Source organism: Heliangelus exortis, chromosome 4, assembly GCF_036169615.1.
Source record: "Heliangelus exortis chromosome 4, bHelExo1.hap1, whole genome shotgun sequence".
NCBI lineage: Eukaryota > Metazoa > Chordata > Aves > Apodiformes > Trochilidae > Heliangelus > Heliangelus exortis.
The window spans coordinates 3,850,584-3,868,523 of record NC_092425.1 but is presented as its reverse complement, the minus strand read 5'-3'; the positions used below and the strand labels follow the sequence as shown (position 1 = coordinate 3,868,523).

Below are 17,940 nucleotides of genomic sequence, written 5' to 3'. Positions count from 1 at the left end.
GTATTGTGGACTGGCACCCCCAACACAAAACTGTCAAATGGTTTCAGTACCATCTCAGCCCGTTCTATCAAACCACTCAATAGTTTTAGAACATACTTCACACATGGTTTTAGTTTCTATTTTATTCCTCCCAATTAATTATCCTGTTGAATAAAGGCCATATGTTCACAAGACACAGTTGTGGTGGTGGTGATATTTTTTTGTAAGTCACCACAGTCTGCTTCAGACAACATTTTTACTTTTTAATTAACTTTCCTTATCTTTCACTTTCTTCTAAAATAACTACTAGCATTAATTTCTCCCTGTCAGTCACTAATAACTAAAGGAATGGTTGGAATAGCTTAAACCCCCCCCCCCTCCAAACTTGCTGTTCAGGAATACATAAAATTATAAGCAACCTGATCTAGTGGGAGATGTCCCTGGCCATGCAGGGCGGTTGGAACTGGGTGAGCTTTAAGGTCCCCTCCAGGACAAACCATTCTATGATTCTGTGATATTCCCACACAGGAATTTGCTTAATCAGGGTCCTTGCAATCATATGGGAAAGCTGGAGAGATGTAGAAGAGCTCCCTCCTTTGTTTCACTTTGTTCCTGTAAAGAACTTCTCCCACCTATTTCTTAACTACAGATAGTTAAATGGGACTGAAAAGAGAAACCAGAAGGATATTTTGCCATCTATCTTTCTGCTCTGCCTGGATATGTGAAAGTCTCTCTTCTTCCCATTTCTTGCTCTTCTTCACAATTAGTTTTGTCCTGAAGCCAAATATTACTACATTCTGAGGGACTCCACATGTCTTAAAGCTTTCATTACAAAAATCATTTCCACATGGCTCCACTTTAATTCATCTATGAAGCACCCAGAATTTAAATATAAAATCCATACAAATTTTAAAAAGCCACAAACAAACATTTCTTACCAAGTGGGTTGATTTTTGGTCTGATTTTTCTTTTCAGCAAATCACGACTGGGCTTTCCATGTTTAATAGACTTTATCCTCTTTTACAACTCTGTCTTGCACGTTTGATGCTCTTACCTGAAACTGAATCACTCAGATGTGTAAAGGTCACTGAATCAGTTTCCTTCCTTTGGGTTAAAATCTTAATGGTTCACGCCTATACTCCCTACTACATTTTCTGGGGTTTTTGTGTTTTGCTTTTTGTGTTCCGTTTATTTTATTTGTTTGTTTCTTTTTCCCCGAATACGCGTGTTTTCCAAAAGGCCCTATTTTTCTAGCTGCATTAACACAAATCCTGCCCCAGATACACGAAGCCACATCAGTATTTTCAACACCCCCCTCCCACAGCCCATGTTTTGCTCCAAGCCGAGCCCTGGCACTGAACCTTCTCCTTCCTGCAAACTAACAGTAAAAATCAGCCTTTGGGGTTTTTTGGGGGGGGAGTTGGGGTTTTTTTGGTTGTTGTTTTTTTTTTGGGGGGGGGGGAGGGGGGGTGTTGGTTATTTTTCCTCCCAAACATTATCGCTGTCTCTTCCACCGCTTCCACCATTCCCAACATAATCTCCAAACCCTGCCCGTTCCCTGCGTTACCGGCACCCAACTGCTCTCCCGGTTTGTGTCCAGACGGGTCGGGTCAAGGTCCCCTCCACGGCCCAGGGGACACCGTGACCGGCGGCGAAGGGCTCGGTTCCAGGCGGGGTTTTGCGGTTCCTCCTCCTGCAGCTGCAGGGGGGATACGAAAAGCTCTGCCCGGCTGTCCCCCAGCGCCATCCTGGCCCTTCCCCCAAACCCCCCCTTCCCTCTGTCCGTCGGCAGCAGCTCAAAAAAAAAAAAGCATTAAAAGCATTTTGGCCGTGGCTGAGCTGTTCGCAGTCCTCTCCACCCCCACTTCCACGCGATACTCTCCTTCCCCTCCGCTTGAGGCACCATGAGCCGCCCCGCTCCCTTTTCCTCCCGGGACGGTGCGTGCGGTGCCCTCGGACTCCTCCCCTCCGGGCGGGCCGGGGCGGTACCCACGGGGACGATGGCGGCTGCGGGCCGAACCGGGCCGCTCGGGAGCTGCGGGAGCGGGCAGGCGGCGGGGGCTTAGCGGGTCCCCCGCCGCTCGGCATGGCCCGCACCCTGCTACCCCTGCTCCTCCTGCTCCTGCGGGCCTGTGCCTGGATGGGACCTGGACCGGCGGCATCCCCGGAGGCTCCGCAGACCCCGGACTGGCGGGCGACGCTGAAAACGATCCGCAACGGGGTGCACAAGATCGATGTGTACCTCAACGCGGCCCTCGACCTTCTGGGAGGCGAGGATGGGCTCTGCCGCTACAAATGCAGCGACGGTAAAGCGGGCGGGGGGCTGCAGCCACCGCGACCCTTGCCCTGCAGCCAGCCGGTTCCCTTCAGGCGGCCCGACCCGGTCCGGTCCGGTCAGACCCGTCCCGGAACTGCGAGGGTGGACGGGAGGGACGGGTTTCTTATCACCCGCGTTTCAGGAGCGCCCCGGAACGGGAGGTTGGGGCAGAACCTCCTGGTCTCGCTCGCTCGGCTTGAACCGAGTCTCCGGTGGTTTATTGGGTCGGGTTATGTATTAAGTCGGGAATGGGTTCGGTGGTGCCACCCTGAGTGGGTCCGCAGATGGACAGGACACCGTGACGGTTCCTTCCTGCCCCAGGATAACGCAGTTTTCAAAGACGTTTTAATCTTCTAACTTTGGCCTCGGTTTGTGTCAAATACCGAAACTAGGGAAAGGCAATTTTCCAAATTAACTCCGTGATCTTCCTTAATTTGGGATGCAGAATTCTCCCGGGTGTTCAGGGAGAAAAGACTTTAAAGTCTCATTTAAATATTATTGTTACAGATGTAGAAATAAAACAGATGTTAATTCCAGTTCATTTTAAAGGTTAAGCTAAAAGCAGCAGAGCACTGCTCTTGATTGCATATAAAATACAGTATAACTGAATTTACTCTGTTCTTTAATGTAAGCCTACATGTTAATACAAAATGTAATCCTACACTTGACCAACTCATCAGTTGTTGTAACTTTAGCTTTGTTGTTTTGTTTTGTTTAAACCTGGGAAGTTCCCATTAACACTCAGGTGTCTTGTCCCGCATTAAAAAAAAAATACTTATTAACCCTAAGTTGTCAATTTGGTAAGAAGTGTTGATATTCAGTTGCCTGAATATATGTTTAAGTTAAAAATGTACCTGGTACTGTCTTAAGCCCAACAAATCCCTGTGGTGAGTTTTAATATTACTAAAATTCTGTGTAAAAAAAAAAATAATTTGAGGCATGATAAATTATCTTTCTCAGGATCAAAGCCCCTTCATCGCTATGGGTATAAACCAGCCCCACCAAATGGTTGTGGATCCCCTCTTTTTGGAGTTCAGGTAAGTGTTTGGGGTCTATTTGGGGTCTTCTCTCTTCATACCTCATCTTTAGTCAACTCCCCATCCTAGGGATTAGAGAGCATCCATGAACAATGCCTGCTTGTATCAGCTCAAACACATGCTTGGCAGCAACATACGGAAAATGTTAGTATTGTAAACAAACACAGCATGAACATGTTCATAATTTACAGAAAATACAAGGATAAAGTGGAATTTGGTTATTTCTAATATTTTAATGTTCGCTTTACTGTTTTGCTGTCGTGATCTTGAGTAACCCCAAGTGCAGCTGTGTAAGAATGGAGGGTTTGGCTCTGACTCCTACTTTTCCATACTGACTGATCCATTTTCCTTAATACCAGAAAGAAAATACAGGTTAGCTTATGTACTGGGTCTGGCTGGGATGGGGCTAACTTTCTTCATTAGCAAGGTGCACACCACTGTGTTTGGGATTTGGGGCTAAAAGTGTTGATGGTTTTGACTGTTGTGTAGTGATGGGGCAGCTTGGGGACTTTTTTCTGCCCATCCACCACCCCTGAGCCCAAGCTGGGGCTGGGGCAGGGGGCTGGGAGGGGACACACAGCCCCCCCCTGATCTGAATTGGCCCAAAGGGTATTATTCCATATGACACAGAGTCATGGCCAGCAATAAAAACTGGAAGAACAGGGTGGGGTGGGTGGTGGTAGTGTGAGCATTTGGCTTCCAAGGTGGTTGTTGCTCAGAGATTGTCTGGGCATCCATCTGCCTGGGGGATGTAGTGAACAATTGCATTTGTGCTTCTGATTTTGGGGCATTTTTTTCCTCTTTCATTTATCCAATAAGCTGTCTTTATCTTGTCTCACATGGTTTTTGTTTTGCTTTTGCTCTTCCTATTCTCTGGTCTCTGGAGGAGGATGAGGGCTGAGCAAGCAACTCTCTGAGTTCTTGGCTCCTGGATGTGGCCAAACCACAACAGCTTGAGAACAGTGAAATATTGTGAATAATAAATGAATGATAGCTGGATTGATTGCATTAGTTTTTAATTTCTTTCTTAATTGGAATACCAATGGAGTGTGTGTGTGTTCCTTCACAGTTTGACATTGGGATCCCTTCGATGACCAAGTGCTGCAATTACCATGACAGATGTTATGATACTTGTGGCAATAGTAAAAATGATTGTGATGAGCAGTTTCAGTCCTGCCTCTCCAAAATTTGCAGAGATGTGCAGAAAACACTTGGAATCTCAGAGAGTGTCCAGGGTAAGTGTGAAAAAGCCTTTTTTTTTTTTTTTTTTTTTTTCAAGTTTAACTGAACTTATTTGTCAAAGAATGATGCCTTGTCCTGTCCCTCTGTCAAGCAGCCCAGACACTTCCACGAAGCAAAGACACAGCACAGGAAAACAATCAGAGTTAAAAATAAACTTGAGGGGAAACATAACATTTAGCAGTATGAATATGGGAATACAACTTGGCCAAAACATCCAACTCTTGCATTTACTGTGAATGGCTGAATATCCACTGGGTGATTTCTAAATCTCTACTACATTTGATTGCTAGTAAACTGCAGGAAAATACTGAATTGTTTCTTTTTATGAAATAAGATAAGAAACTAATACATTGTCATAGTGGAAGTAGTTAATACTGTCCCTTAGTGAGTACATTTGGGGTTTTTTAACAACAGGCCACACAATCCTCCTCCTGGTTGTTGGCCTGCATCTGATGAATACATGACTTTTTAACTTGGGCCAGTGTCTCTTTTACAGTAAGTAGCCCCACTGAGAGCAATATATTTTTAGAACAAGCCTGTGTTTGAACTTCTCTGATTGATTTAACTGCAAATAAGCCATCAAGATAGTGTTTAGTGTCAGAACTGGTAAATATTTGTTCACTTCTGTTGAGCTGCTGTTAAAAGTAGCAACCTCTGCATAAATTAGAAAGCAAAAAGTGCAGGAGTAAACCAGCTCTTTCATCTTCCCAAGTGATGTTTTAGGTGATGTTTCTAACACTGATAACACCCCATATGCAATGAATTTTTTGGATCGTTTTGTTTGAATCTTCATTCACAGCTTAAGTGATTCTGTATTGGTTCAGTCTTTCATTTGACAATCTCTTTGCTATGCCCAGAGAAGACTGCTTCTTTCTTAGAATTCTCCCCATTTTGCCACAGTAATTTCTGTTAGTTTCATATTCCATTTTCCATTTTCATTTCCATTCCATTTCCATTCCATATTCCATTTCCATTTTCCATTCCATTCCACTTTCAAGAGTACTTTTAACTGAATTCCTCTTTATTTGCAGCTTGTGAGTCAACTGTTCAGCTGCTGTTTGATGCAGTTATGCTTTTAGGATGTAAACCATACCTGGATAGCCAGAGGGCTGCATGTATGTGTCGTTATGAGGATAAGACAGACCTCTGAAAGAAGATCCTGAGATCTCAAGGTTAAAGACTCCCTGGATCATATCAAGTGTTTGGTTACAAAGCTTCAGGATTTTCAGACAGTAATATTTGAAACACTGACATGGTTTGAAAGTCACTACCATATTCCTCCTAAGGTAAAAAAAGAAACAAGTCTTCCTTCTCTTGCCTGCTATGCCAGAAGTTTGGAAACTAAAGTTAGTTTCCTTTGGTGACTGCCTGCTCAGGATGTGTTTTCAGGAACCACTGGTGCCATTTTAAGGTTTAAGAGAAAACTCCACAGCAGAGCTTGCAGTGAAACAAGAAGAGTTGCATTGGATACTCAAATTATTTTTTACTATAGGTCAATTTTTAGGTTTACTGACAGCTGATGCATCTGATAAATCCAACAGGAAAGAGCATTTCATGTGCATTAATGTGGCATCTTAAATGTACTTTCATGCTTGTGGTACAGTTGCCTCCAGTTCTCTCTGGTGTATCCTGTTCTGTGGGGTTTTGTTTTTCTTAAAACCAAACAAAAAACTCCAAGCCCTTAGAAAGGCTTTATATCTGTTCTATATATTTCTACCTGATTCTGTATCAACCTTATTTCCACAGCACTTTGCAGATCACATAGGTTGATCCTTTTAAGGCTTGACCACTAAAATGAACAGTTTGCAACCTAAGGATATACTTTTGATTTGACAACATGGTAGAATATAGTTGCTATATTATTTTTTAAAAAAATTAATCAAATGTTTATTTTTCAAATAAAACATTGTGTATTATATGCATAGAAAGGTTTGTTTCGGAGAAATTGATTTATATTTGTCTTGTAGCACAACTTGGTTACTGCATTTATCTTTGCTTTCATTTAGTTAATTCTAATAAAAACTAAAAGTTCCAGAGTTATAGGGTCAGTATGCCCAACAAACCCTGTTATTTAAAACGTCCTCTGTGAGGCTGACAGATATTTGAGCCTGTGTTTCTGTCATCTGTTCCTATGACCTCTGTGAGGCTGAGAAACATCTGAGCCTGTAATTCTGTCATCTGTTCCCTCTCTGACTTCTCTAGCTGAAATCACCTGATGTCTGAATTATTTGGGCTATGTTCTCTTTACTGATTTTTTTTTTTATTGCTTATCTCCAGCCACCAGCCCTGGCTTGCATTATGTCTTGTGTCATAAAGAATTTTATTTGCTATCCTGCTGCCCTTATTTGGCCTTAGAAATCTTCAGTTGGAGAGGACTGAAAATTAAAATACAGCATGTGCAAACAGAGTGGATGTCATATTGTCCTGGTTTTGGCAGGAACAGAGTTAATTTTCTTCCTAGTAGCTGGTACAGTGCTGTGGTTTGGATTTGGTTTGAGAACAATGTTGATAAGACACTGATGTTTGAGTTGTTGCTCTGTAGTGTTTACACTTACCAAGGACTTCCCAGCTTCTCATGCCCTGCCAGGGAGAAGCTGGGAAGGGGCAGAGCCAGGACAGCTGATTCAAACTGGCCAAAGGGATATTCCATACCATATGACATCATGCTCAGTATAAGAACTGGGGAGACTTGGCTGGGGGGGGTCTACCCCAGCTTGGGGCTTAGCTGGGCATCAGTCAGCAGGTGGTGAGCATTGCTGTGCATTACTTGTTTTCTATATTTTATTATTATTCTCTTCCTTTTCTGTACTATTAAACTGTCTTTATCTCAAACCACGAGTTTTACCTTTTTCTAGTTCTCTCCCCCCCATCCCTGCTGGGGGAGGAAGGGAACAAACAGCTGTGTGGTTGTTCTGGCTGCCTACCAGCTAAAACTAAAACTGTTGAATCACAACACATGCTTAAAGCCTAAAATTTATCTGACTCGTGGATCACAATGTGATTTCTCCTCTAAAAATATTTTAATGTTTTTTTCATTATGGTATTTTTGTTCGTTTTTTTTTTTTTTTTCCACTAGAGCTTACTGTACATGGTAGTGAATACAAGTGCCTCATAAAGTTCCTGCTGAAATTCTTTTGCTGTGCTCCATGGTTTTGTTTTTTTCTGTTTGTGGTTATGAAGCAGCACTGCAAGAGAAGCATCACTTTAGAGTTTTACAAAACCATGCTTGAAGAACTGTGGTTCCTCTAAATTGGGTGAAATGTATTTTCTGCCAGAGAACTGAACTGACTCCGAATCACCCTAGAATTCTATGGTTGGAACCCTAAAAGTCTTTTAGCACCAAAACAGGGAATGCCATTGCTTGTTTAAAATATAAAAAGAATCCCCTAAGTCCAGAACATTGTAATGCAACCAGGTGACTGTTGATTTGGGTAGAAATGACCTTAAACTGGATGCTTAAATTAATACAGTATTTTGACTGTTGTCTATATTGACCTGTAATTATACCATGAAAGCCTTCCAGTTTCCTTCAAACCATTATAACACTTAAAAGAGCTTTAAGACTGCTGGACTGTACAACACATGACACTTGGATAGTTCTGCTTGCAAACCCGAGGAAACATTTGGCTTACTCACTTTGTAAAAGCTTTTCCTGGGTCAGAAATCCACAAGTAAACCATACAAAATGCATTTTTACAGGTCATGGCCCCCAAAAGAAGGCTATCACCCCCCAAGAGCAACCATACCATTTAACAACTGACATTTTTATATATAAATATGTAAATGAATATGATACTATATATAGCAGCTCTTTGCATCTGACTCAGTACTGCACACTTATGTAGTCAGCAACACTCCTTAAGTATTGATGTGCACTGTTTGGGGTTTTTTACAGTTTAAAGTCTTAACAAAAATGCCTAAATATCCCCTCCTCAAGCTTTAAAACATTTCCCTTTGCCCAGGAATAACGCAGGACAAATTTAAATACCGACAGCAGCTTTAACACATCACCCTTCCATTTTCCCGGCCAGCGTTCACCTCCTCCAGCCGGTGGTCCCTGCTACCCCCCGAGCTGAGCCTGCCACACCAAGCCCCGGGAATTACGAGTTTCTCCCCCTCCCGCAGCTCCGGGAAGGTCCCTCCCGCCCGGGCCACCGGGACCCCAGCACGGTCCCGCAGCACCTCCCCCCCGCTTCTCCCGCCCCCTCCGGAGGAACGAGATCGACGCCCAGCCCCCGAAGGGCTGCCTGGGCCGGGCCCAGGAGGCGGGACGGACCGGGAAGGCAAAGCTTGCACCGAGGGCACTGCGGGGACGCCCGGTGCCTGTGGCCGCCGTCATGTCGGGCTCTGAGCGGAGGAGGCCGGCGGGTAGGTGGGCATCGGGGGGGTGGGGAGAAGGTACCGGTGCCCATCCGAAGGGATTGCTGGCGGTGGGGGTGTTTAGCATCTTCCGGAGCCAACGGCGCGGTCGCCACCCGCCACGCTCCCCTCTTCCCTCCCCCCATTAACGTGCGGGGCCATCAAATGTCTGCGGTCCCCAGTGCTCTGGAGATGAAGGTTGTGTTTGTGTGTGTGTGTGTGTGTGTGTGTGTGTGTTTCGATGGAAGAGAGGGAGGGGGTTGTCTTCCGGAGGGATTGCGGCCGTCTCCCTCCCTCCTCCCCTTCCCCCGTTAGCGTGCGGGGCCACTACCGTGCGGGGCCATCAAATATCTGCGGCCCCCAGTGCTCTGGAGATGAAGGTTGTGTTTGTTTGTGTGTGTGTGGGGGGGGTTTGTTTGTTTCAATGGAAGAGGGGGAGGGGGGTGCCTTCCGGAGGAGTTGCGGCCGCCTCCCCTCTCCTACCCCCCCCCCCCGTTAATGTGCGGGGCCGCTACCGTGCGGGGCCATCAAATGTCTGAGGTCCCCAGGCCAACCCCGTGCTGCGTGTGCGTGTGCGTGTGCGTGTGCGTGTGCGTGTGCGTGTGTGTGTGTGTGTGTGTAAAAGAGAGAAGGGGGTGTCTTCCGGGGGGGTTGCGGGTCCCTTGGGCGGACCCGAAGCGGCAGAGGGGGGTTTTCCCTGCGGGAAGCGCATCCCGCAGGTCGCTGCCGTGTGGTGCGGGGGTTTCGCTTCGCTTCTGAGAAGGGAGGGAAGGGGAAGGAAAGGAAGGGAAGGGGCAAGAAGGACGGGAGCAGCAAAGCGGAAGTAAATCTGCACGTAAAAACCCAGCGCACAACGCGGAGGGGAAGGTCCCGGTCCCCCCCGGGGAAACCATGGGAGGGGAGCGGGGTTAAGGATGGGGAGCCCGGGCCGGACCCCCCCGGCACATCCCGGCTGGGGAGGGGGGAGAGGGGGGAAGCGGGGTTGCTTTCTGAACAAAGAAAAACTGCTCATGAAGGGAAAACGCCGTGGATATTCCGGGTTCAGGAGCCCAAGAAGAAAGGCGATGTGTAACAAAGAGCAGGAAAAGAAAGCTGCTGAGCTGTGGGGGTTTGATCCCCAAAGATGTTGTCAGACTTTTTTTTGGTGCCATTTTGTTTGTGCTGTTTTCTAAATGCCCAAAGGGTAGAGTCTATCGAGATTGTATCCAGGAAAAGATGCTGTCAGATCCCAGTGTAACCCAGTGCTTACCTGACCTTTGATTCCTTTGAACAGTCCATCTCCAGGAGATCTAAGGCAAGTCCCATTGAAACCAACCAGTTTTTAGAAGAAGCCTGTGTAAGACAAGCAGAAAAGTTTTCATAAATTGTAATAATTTAAATAGTGTTTACTTGAATGAAGCTGCAATGTGACAGTGGCAATGAAAAGATAAAATAGAAAGCACTAAACAAAATTAAAAGAATAGGAAACCCATTTTTCCTTTGGCTCGGGAGTTCTGTTCTTTCTGTGTCTACATGACAAGCATTTTCTGCCTTAAAGTTTGATGACTGTAACATTTTAATCTTCCCCCTTAAGCTGAGACCAAAGCATCAGCCAGATCTCCAGTACACGAGTTAAAACAAAGTGTAAATTTAAACATGCAGATGCTCTCTTCAACATCTCACCCTTCCTATTATCAACATCTCAGCCTTTTCTATTATCAGCAGGCACCGATGCTGGTTGCGTTGCTCTATACACGAATTTTTCAGCACTTTTGTCATGTCATGCTTCAGGGATGCCGAAATGGCTTGGTTTGTACCCTTGGGTTACTGGTGATAATTGTTAGGCAAAACCTGAAAGGACAATGATGTCTGGCAAAGGGAATTTTGCATGTCAATAGTAACACTTAGAAGTATGGGGCTTCCTTTGAGGCATTCCCCTGCTTTCCTCTGATGTGGTGTTCAACTTAAAAGCTCCTAAAGCCAGGTCTAGGTGTCTTCGAGTTTGTGCTCTTCTCTTAAGAACCTTTTCTCCTCTGCCAAGACAGAGCTGTGTTTGTTTGTTTTGCAAAAGGCTTCAATCAGATGAGAAATACAGATGTGAAAAGGTTTTACACAAAATAGTTGGTAAATTCTAGGTATCTATGACCTGTCTTCTCTTCTAATTGCAGGCCACGTCCAGTTGGATAGCAGACCTACAGTAGCCACCACAGGTGCAGTAAAGTCCATAGTTTTTATAATGTTGTAGCTAAATCTCCACTGGTAGTAGTGGGAGCTGTGATTTTATAGCCCACTGAAATGTGTAAGCAAAAGGAATAAGTATTTTGGCCTAATTGCAGGTTCTGTGTGGTCCCAAGATGTGCTTGTTCCCCCTTATTCCTACAGTGTTACCTTTATGTGCTTTCTCTTACTGGAGATACTGACACCTTTATAATTTAGCAAAAGAAAAAGAAGAAATCTTGCATGTCTTGTCCACCTAAAGTTCAGGCAATTGGGACTCAGAACTTTAAGAACAGCCTCCAAAAGCTGTGGGTGCAGGCAAATGCTAATGAAGCTGTTGAACTGCATGCCTAGTTACCTGGTGTGTGAATGAGCTTTTGGGTCACATTAACAGCTAACTTTTAAGGCTGGGTGCACAAGTTCAAATTGTTCATTTTAAAGAATGATTTAGTGGATAAATTGCTTTTTTTCCTAACAGATGGAAATCAGAACATCACAGAAGTGGATGCTCTTGATACAAGGTAAAGTTCAGATGACAACAACAAAGAGCTGGCCCATGGCATTGAGGTCAGTGCAGGCTTTCCCTATTTTTGTTAAGAATGTATCTGGATTATTCAACTCCACCCACTTAGAAAACACCTTCTGGTTTTCACTATGCCAGATGTAGAACCCATCTTTCTTATGAAGTCATGCAGAAGGGACTCTTCCAAGTGAAATCCTTTTATGCTGGGCAATGTGCAGAAACCATGGCAAAAATACCACCAGAGTCTTAAGAAGAATTGGGCAGACTGGTTGAGTGTAGCACAGGAGTGTACTCCACTAGAAAGAAGGTAAAGGGGCCACAGGATAGGGATTCCATGAATTTTTCCTACTCCACTCTGTAAAAGGTAAAAGAGGAAGAACTATTCAGGGAACCATCCTGGATCCAGAGACTTAACTATCAAAATCCCTTCTATGTCTGATTCCTAAGGAAGATCATAGAATCATAGAATACCAGGTTGGAAGGGACCTCAAAGAACAAAGATAAATTGCCAGAATCTAAATAAACTCTGGTACTGGTACAGGTGAAATATTATCCATAATTACAGTGCTAAGGTTTGTCATCTTTGCATTTAATTCATAATAAGTACTCAAATTGGGGAAAGTAGGGAGAAAGCACTCCAGTTAACTTTTCCTACTGGTTCTCCAACCAATATTGTAGAACCAGTCCCATCCCCACCCTGACTTTAAACAATCATCCAGGATGCTGCTCTCTGATTGAATTCTTGGTGTCTGAGTATCTTACTCAGATGATACAAAAAATGTTTTACTAAGGGACTTCTCATAATGAAGTGGAGAAGCAGAAGTAGTTTATGGATAACTGGGGTCATCTTGTAGTGCAGCAAAAGCATTTTGCTGATGAAACTGTGATCTTTAATTACAGGCAAACCTTAAATCTACAGGCAAATATTCTAAGCAACTTGCACCAAACCTGAAGATTCCATAGCATGATAAAAACCACTAACATGGCAAAAATGACAGCACTGAGTACAGCCAGCCCTAGGGCAGCATGACCTGGACTGTGATTTTATACACCTCTAACACTGGCCTTGTCTATTGCCTGGGCTTTTGCCAGAACCACTGCAATTTCTGTTTTCTGTACTGATGCCTCTGTCTACAATATTGTTAAGACTGCTGTGTCTCAGAATACAGCCATACCAACACTTGGAAATGACCTTTTTGGGCCAAGTGTACAGTCCATAGGGTGCTATCACAGACTTTTATGTTGTCTTTTGTTCATGAAACAGTAAAATTGATGCATGCCCCTCCAACCATAGAAGCATGCCATATTTCCCTTGCCATGATAGTTTTAAGAGTCCTCTACTTAGAAGCTGGGTCAGTCATTTGTTTCATCCTTCAGAACAAGACTATCCTTCAGCTTTAGGATTTTGCTGGCTGGTTGCTAAAAGTTTAAATGAACAGTTTTGTTGCCATAGCTTACATTTTGCTGTAGAAATACAATTTTTTTTTCCTTTTGCAAGATGCACTGTGCATGTCACCTCATCACCAGTTTAAAGCCCATTGCTTACCATGCAGCACATGGTTTTCCAAATATGTAAATATGCACTATCCAATTATGTTAAAATAATATTTAAACACATAACATGGAGAATTGGAACTGAGTCTAAAGTACACTCTTAAATGCCTTTACTGTGTTACTCATGAGATAACCTCATGACAAGAGAAAATATGGTGTAGGGAAACTGTTCAACCTACCTGATAGAACTTATTACACAGCCAACATTTTGTTTTTCCTGAAGTGCTGAAAGTGGCAAGCTTTTCAAAAAGGCCTAGTGATTTAAGCTTTTCCTGATACGTTGAACATTTTGAGGACTTGTCTTCTGAACTTGGATCCTCCAAGTCTAGTCAGTTACAAAGATCTCCTCTAGCAGGCACACGGGAAGCAAATTCAATTAGTCAATAACTGATTTACTGAGAATGTTCTCTATCTCTGGCACCAGGCAAGCACTTGATCCTGCAGCACAATACAAAATGAACCATCAAAGAAGAGGAATTGCCTTAATCTTCAATCATGAGCACTTCTTTTGGCATTTAAGGCTGCCAGAGAGACGTGGGACCCTGGCAGACAGAAACAACCTGAAACGCAGGTAAGAAACTTGAGTTTGCTACCAAAGCTTAAAAAGCTAAACTTCAGAAATCATGGGGAATTTCTGTTACATAAATCTTACATTTAAGTAGAGAACAAAAGATTTTGCTCACAAGCTTAGCAAAGAAATTCATAATAAAAAGCTTCAAGTCATATTCCTTGAGGTCACAGAAACTGCTGGCACAGCATCAGTGAGTCCTCTCTTAGGACAAACTTGGCAGTAAATTTAGGTATTACTGCTGCACTTGACACTGGTTTGTGTTAAAAATCAACTTTAGTAGTTAATTTGTTTTCAGAAATAATGCATAAACATGAATATTCATTGTCTCACATGGAAAGCAACTGGTTGGTAGGAACTTTCAGTAATACTGCTGTGTTTTAACAATAGTTTGACAGACCTTGGATTTGAAGTCAGACATTTTGATGATCTGAAAGCAGAAGCTGTAATGCAGAAAATTTATGAAGGTAGGAGACTATCTACTGGTTATGTAACTCTTTATCTTTTATTACACTCCCTCTGTTCATCTAACAGAATAATTTTTGTGCATAAGTGAGTTGTTTAATATTAGAAGGACTTAACCAGGGGTAGACTTCAGGTTATTTTATTGCAATGGATGTGAAGCTTTTCTGGAGACAACTAATGAAGTTGCCAAAAGCTGAAATAAAAGTACCTGCAGACTGAGAGAAGTTAATAACTTTATTTTTAGTCATTGTGGTCCTTACCTTCAGCAGACTGAGAGAAGACTGAGAGAAGTTAATAACTTTTTTTTTTTTAGTCATTGTGGTCCTTACCTTCAGCCACGTTGAACTGCACCTCCACACGTCTGCAGTGTTACACTGTCTGAAAAACAGGGTTTGTTTGAAAAAGGAATGATCAGAGATCCAAGTGTAGAATACTTTTTAAACCTTAAGATCACTCTTTAGTCATCTAAACAACACTTGACTATTTCAGCCTCTCAGGGTGACCACAGTGATGCTGACTGCTTTGTGTGCGTGTTCCTGAGTCACGGTGAGAACGATCACGTTTATGCATATGATGCCCAAATCAAAATTGAGACAATCACAGACATGTTCAGAGGAGACAAGTGCCCGAGTCTGGTAGGAAAACCGAAGGTATTTATCATTCAGGTAAGATGTCTGGTCCTGGATTCAGTGGAGTTAACACTGAGCTGTGTTTTATTGTAATAGGGAAATCAGTTTTCCTGATACAGTCTTGCCACAAGGGAAAGATTCTGCATCTTTAGGCAAGAAGGTATGGAAAAACATTCCTTAAGAGATATTTAAGACAAGGATTCCTTTCTTTTTAAAAAATAATCTTTATATACACAAAGTGTTAATATTATGATTCCAGCTGGATTTCATAGGAAGTAGTTTTATGAAGAGTGATCCAAATGAAGCCCATGTCAGACTGAGCGTCAGTGTGTATGTAATGGTAGAGAAGAAACTACCATTTTTTTGAGAAAGTTGTGTACAGTCTCAGCTCAGTTCACACCTCACAGCCCTAGGTTAGGCTGTAGAAGGCTATCAAACCTCCGTAACCTCACTGTGTGTGGTCACACACTCAAAGAGGTCACCCAGAGAGGCTGTGGAGTGTCCATCTATGAAGATCCTTGAGCACTGACTGAATGAGGTCCTGGACAACCTGCTTGAGCCAGGGGGGTTGGACCTAAGTGGTCTCAAAAGGTCCCTTCCAATCTCAGTGATTCTGTCATCATCTCAAAGCTTTCAATGGACTTCATCACCAATATTTTCACTGCTAGAGAAGTAAATGGGTATTTCATGGGATTGTGGAATACCTGAAGTCCCCCATTAGTGTCAGAAGTATATAACCATATAGAAATATATAACCATAGGTGAGCTTGGCCAAGGTGAAAGCCTAACAATAATTGTCCCCAACAGGCATGTCGAGGTGATAAACACGATGATCCAGTTATTGCTCAGGATTCAATAGATGGAAGTGAGGAATCCAATGGCAATGAGACTGAGGTAGATGCAGCTGGTGTCTATACCCTGCCTGCTGGTGCAGACTTCATCATGTGCTACTCTGTGGCCCAAGGTAAGTTTTAACGTTTTTATATCTGATGTCTGATAACAAGCTTGAACACTTCTTCATTTTGCAGTCAAAATAATGAGTACAGTTCCATATCATCTGCTTTACCTGCCTGGGAAGTGATGTTGTTCCTGGGAGAGAGGGGAAAAAGTGAAAGAAAACCACTGAGGTTTATCAAAGGACAAATGTTCTCCTCATAATCTTGATGCTGAGCTGTCATCTGCTGACAGCAACCATTCCCCTCTTTTCCAGGCCTCTGGACCCCTCTTTTCCTGCCTCTCTGTAGGATTCTGGTGGTCTACAAATTTCCTCTCATGAGGTGTCTGGCTTCTGCAGCCCTCCCTGTATCTTGTCCTCAGCCCTGTCTGCTCTCTGCTAATATGCAGATACAGTTCTGTGGTCCCTGAACCACACTTCTCTTGTGTGAGCACTGATTTAAAAGCCATTTCCCACCTGCTGCTTCCAGTGAAATTACAGAATTCTGGAGTAGTATTTATATATCTATTAGTAGACCCTTAATGGATGCAGCTAGCAAGCAGTAACCCTCATGAATATTTTTGAACTGTCATCACTACTTAGATTTGGATATAATTTTGTGTTCCTGCTCTCCAACAGGTTACTTTTCTCATCGTGAAACTGTGAATGGCTCCTGGTACATTCAAGACTTGTGTGAGACACTGAGGAAGCATGGATCTTCCTTGGAGTTCACAGAACTTCTCACTGTTGTTAACAGGAAAGTATCTCACCGTAAGGTGGATATGTGCAGGGACATCAGTGCTATAGGAAAAAAACAGATTCCCTGTTTTGCTTCAATGTTAACTAAAAAACTGTATTTTCATCCAAAATCTAAGTAGATTGTTGCTTAACAATGACAGCTCTTAGTTAATACTCACTGCAGAAGTGAAAAAACACAACTACACAACTAAGTTCAGATTAATAACTAACTATTTGCAAAAAATCTGGGATCAAACAGCATAGTTTGTATATCTAATAGTTTCTAAAATCTTAAAGCAATTTTAAAGGTCAGATCATCTCAGGGAATTTGGGAGCTGACTGGTGCAAAATTATTAAGAGGTGCTTAGATTTTATGGGTTACTTTTTTTTTGTTTCAAGTTTTTCCTTGATTGCCATCTAACTATGGCACTCTTTGCTATTTCCAAACATTTCAGATGTTGGATTAGATGAGCTTTTCTTGCTCCATGAGCAGTTTACAGGGAATATGTTTGTAGGGCATCTTTTTTATCCGTGGACAGCAGTATCCACCTTCCTATTTTGTGGATTTTTAGCTTTTGACATTTATGTATTTTCCCTCAACACTAAAAAGGAACTTGATTCCTTAAGTACAATTGTAGCATTAATAGAGACAAAGGGCTTTTTGCTTGCACACCATTTATGTTTGGGGCACAATTAAAGCTTGTTGGTGCTTTGTATCCTCAGGAAAAAAACCAAGTAGTGACATGAGACCATGTACAGATTGCTTAGTGGGACTTTGGGTAACCTCACCTGGTACCAAATCTTTAAGGATACAGAAAATGATTTCAAGCTTTCAGGCTCACCACTGCTGGACATCTCTAAGGCAGCTCTGCAAAATACAACATCTGCAAACCTTCATACTTCAGGCTTTGGTGCTCAATCTTCCTCTTCCTCCCCTTGGCTGATCTCACAGAAAAGTGACTGCATTTTTCACCAGAGGACATTTCATTGTAGGATTGTTACTTCTGCAGCATCAGCAGTTTCAGTGGTACTGACTAGAAGCAAATATTTCTTTTATTATTTTTTATATGATTGGTACATAGGCTAAACTCTGGGGGCCAATGGAGAATCTACTCTGTCTGAATCTACTTTCTTAGGTATAAAATAACTGGTTTATTGGCTCTGCTTTAGTTAAATCTTTCACTATTCTGAGTCACAGGTGTTAAATCTTACTCTGTCTACTTTTAAGCATTGTATAAATCACGTATGTTTGAATGTTTTGATAAATTCTTACAATAAAATGCTACAGTGAAAAATAAATGATTTTATAATAAACGAGATTGAAATGTAAGATATAGCAACAAATATTTACTAAAAAAGCTTATTTGGGATGCAGGTCTGCCCTCTCTCAATGGTGTTA

General features: G+C 42.9%; 2 protein-coding genes across 2 annotated transcripts; both read left to right on the top strand.

Moving 5' to 3' along the window:
- Nucleotides 1-1,949: 1,949 nt before the first annotated feature.
- On the top strand, nt 1,950-6,503 carry PLA2G12A (phospholipase A2 group XIIA). The gene is made up of 4 exons (XM_071742685.1): nt 1,950-2,285; nt 3,257-3,333; nt 4,403-4,568; nt 5,607-6,503. Exons 1-4 carry the CDS (start codon nt 2,066-2,068, stop codon nt 5,723-5,725), a joined length of 582 nt encoding a protein of 193 aa, XP_071598786.1. The 5' UTR covers nt 1,950-2,065; the 3' UTR covers nt 5,726-6,503.
- Nucleotides 6,504-8,897: 2,394 nt separating this feature from the next.
- On the top strand, nt 8,898-17,840 carry CASP6 (caspase 6). Its single transcript, XM_071742683.1, has 8 exons — nt 8,898-8,943; nt 11,082-11,123; nt 11,609-11,656; nt 13,637-13,778; nt 14,166-14,242; nt 14,730-14,905; nt 15,677-15,833; nt 16,443-17,840. The coding sequence occupies exons 4-8, from the start codon at nt 13,663-13,665 to the stop codon at nt 16,679-16,681; spliced, it is 765 nt and encodes a 254-aa protein (XP_071598784.1). The 5' UTR covers nt 8,898-8,943; nt 11,082-11,123; nt 11,609-11,656; nt 13,637-13,662; the 3' UTR covers nt 16,682-17,840.
- The last annotated feature ends 100 nt before the right edge of the window (nt 17,841-17,940 follow it).